Below are 2,427 nucleotides of genomic sequence, written 5' to 3' on the forward strand. Positions count from 1 at the left end.
AAATAAACATTTGAAATATATGAGTTTGTATGTAATGTATGAATATAATATACAAGTTTCACTTTTTAAATGGAATTACTGAAATAAATCTACTTTTTCATGATATTCTAATTTTATGACCAGCACCTGTATTTATACTTCTTATCAAACCACAGTTAAATTCACTCCATCCAGGAGGCCCCGTGTATCTGGATAGATTTGTTTCTGAATGAAAACAAGCTGAAGTGAAATAGAAATTAAATATTTTTTTGCATTTTTAAAATGTAGAGTAAAAACTACAGATATTTGCCTGAAAGTATAAGAAGTAGAAGAAAAAGGATGTCTGAAAAAAATCACTCCTGTAAAGTATAAATAACCAAAATTTGTACTTTATGTAGGGTAAAATAGTATTTGTACTTCATTCCTTGACACTAATTATTTTGTGACACCACCATTTTGGATCTTCTCACCACCTGCATTTAATGGTGAGAACGACCAACCTCCCAAAAACTTAGTATTATTTGTATGCTTTCAATTTTAATGGGTCAAATCCTCTGATTTTTATTTTCACAGCTGCTCTTACATTTGACAAGCCGAGTCACTGGTGTGCTCTTCTGTCTCAGGTGGTACCATGGTCACCTGTCCGGCCCAAATGCAGAGAAACTTCTCACCGCACGAGACGAGCCCGGAACCTTCCTGGTCAGAGAGTCTCTGTCCAAACCCGGGGACTTTGTCCTCTCCGTTCTGACAGACGAAATTAGCAAAACTGGACAGAAAAGAGTCTCTCACATCAAGATTATGTGCCAGGTGTGTTTGCCGCTTCTTCTTTTTGTTGTTTTGTGTACAGAAATAGAAGCGAGAGAAAACAGACTCTGATTACATATAAAGACTCTGAGGGTTATTCCCAGGATTGTGCAGTGATCACTGAAATAAACTCTCATTTCCCTTTCTTACACAATTACAGACTTTTTCTCTTATTTATACTGTCAGGTGTCCAGTAAATGTGTATATATATATATATATATAGTTTTCTAGCTTTTTTTTAGTTTGTAACCACCAGTTAGTAACAGAAAATGAATGAATGAAAATGAGTTTTGATCTGATGTCGTCAGTCACAACGATGGAGCTTTGCAATTTATTTTTTAGCTGTGGTCGATCTGAAATACAACACCATTCAAACTTTATTTAAATGAGAGGCATTATTTCAGTAAACTGCCAGGGTGTAAAAAATTATCTTCAGATTGCTCAAAGGGTCATAAAGGTTTTTATATAATATCTGACCTGGGTTCAGAGCTAGTTTCCTGTTCCGTTCCTGTTCTGCTGAAAGTACTGAAAGTACCTGAAGTGTTTGACATCATCGTTGCTATATTTCTTTTACAGTAAGTAGGTTAGTCTTACAGCCTCTTTTACACTTTAATGGTTAACATTCCTCTTTAGAGTTTTTTAATTTTAGAGCTGCTTTTTAAAATGATTTTTTCCTTAAAACATTTTAAATTCAACTTATGGCTTTTATCAGTGAAAACTGGGTTTGTGAGTATCTTTAAATAGAAAAGTTACTTTTTTCTTTCTCTGAATTGTGCAGGTTGTTTTTCTCCACCAGATGTTTGTGTAAAACTTAGATGTTTCTCTCAGAACGACAGGTACACGGTGGGAGGCTCAGATATGTTCGACACGCTGACAGACCTGGTGGAGTATTACAAACGTAAAGGCATCGAGGAGATCTCTGGAAACTGGGTTCATCTCAGACAGGTGAGAAGAAGAACCTTATATCAGCAGCAGCCCGCAGATCAGAAACATTCGTCTTGATGTCCATGTCGTGTAACGCTCTCGTTATCTTTTCTTTCATCTGTTATAATTAATTTTACCGCCTCGCTGTTCCTTCCCTGCAGCCGTACTACTCCACCAGAGTGAACGCAGCAGACATCGACAGCAGGGTGAAGCAGCTGGACCTGACCTCAGACAAGCAGCTGGACGCTGAGGGCGAGAAGAGCAAGGCCGGCTTCTGGGAGGAATTTGACGTAAGATCAAATCTGACCTCAGTCGCGTTCGCATCGCGGTTTCACAACGAGGCACTTCTGGGTTTATCTCTGATCAGAGAACTACAAGAATATCTTGAAGTGGCTAAAATTAAATTAAACACAAGTTTTGTTTTTAGACCATGATTTTCCATCAGCCTGTTTTTTTTTCTCAGCTCATGCGTGTTGGGCAGAAACTGAAGTAGAGGAGAAATGCTGCCACCTTGTGGTGGGAAATATACAAGGCTGAGCCTAATGTCTTATTACACAATAACACAACAAGCTACAAGTATTTAGTATTGCTACTATCAGATGCATTCATCATTGTTAATAATAGACCTTACAGTTTTTATTACTTTAATTGTTTAATTAATTTTAATTAATTTGCATTGGCCCCACCTTTTAAATATATTTTTTCTCAAATGGTAAATAG

The 2,427-nt window shown here is 36.9% G+C and overlaps 1 protein-coding gene across 1 annotated transcript in view; it reads left to right on the plus strand.

The window, feature by feature from the left end:
• The window catches only part of ptpn6 (protein tyrosine phosphatase non-receptor type 6), a 34,121-nt gene that overhangs the window by 16,029 nt on the left and 15,665 nt on the right, over positions 1 to 2,427 (plus strand). The window contains exons 4-6 of the mRNA XM_014024492.1: positions 603 to 786; positions 1,612 to 1,728; positions 1,869 to 1,997. Coding sequence (XP_013879946.1) covers positions 603 to 786; positions 1,612 to 1,728; positions 1,869 to 1,997 — 430 coding nt within the window. The remainder of the gene's footprint in view (positions 1 to 602; positions 787 to 1,611; positions 1,729 to 1,868; positions 1,998 to 2,427) is intronic.

Source organism: Austrofundulus limnaeus, unplaced genomic scaffold, assembly GCF_001266775.1.
Source record: "Austrofundulus limnaeus strain Quisiro unplaced genomic scaffold, Austrofundulus_limnaeus-1.0 Scaffold425, whole genome shotgun sequence".
NCBI classification, from domain to species: Eukaryota; Metazoa; Chordata; class Actinopteri; order Cyprinodontiformes; family Rivulidae; genus Austrofundulus; species Austrofundulus limnaeus.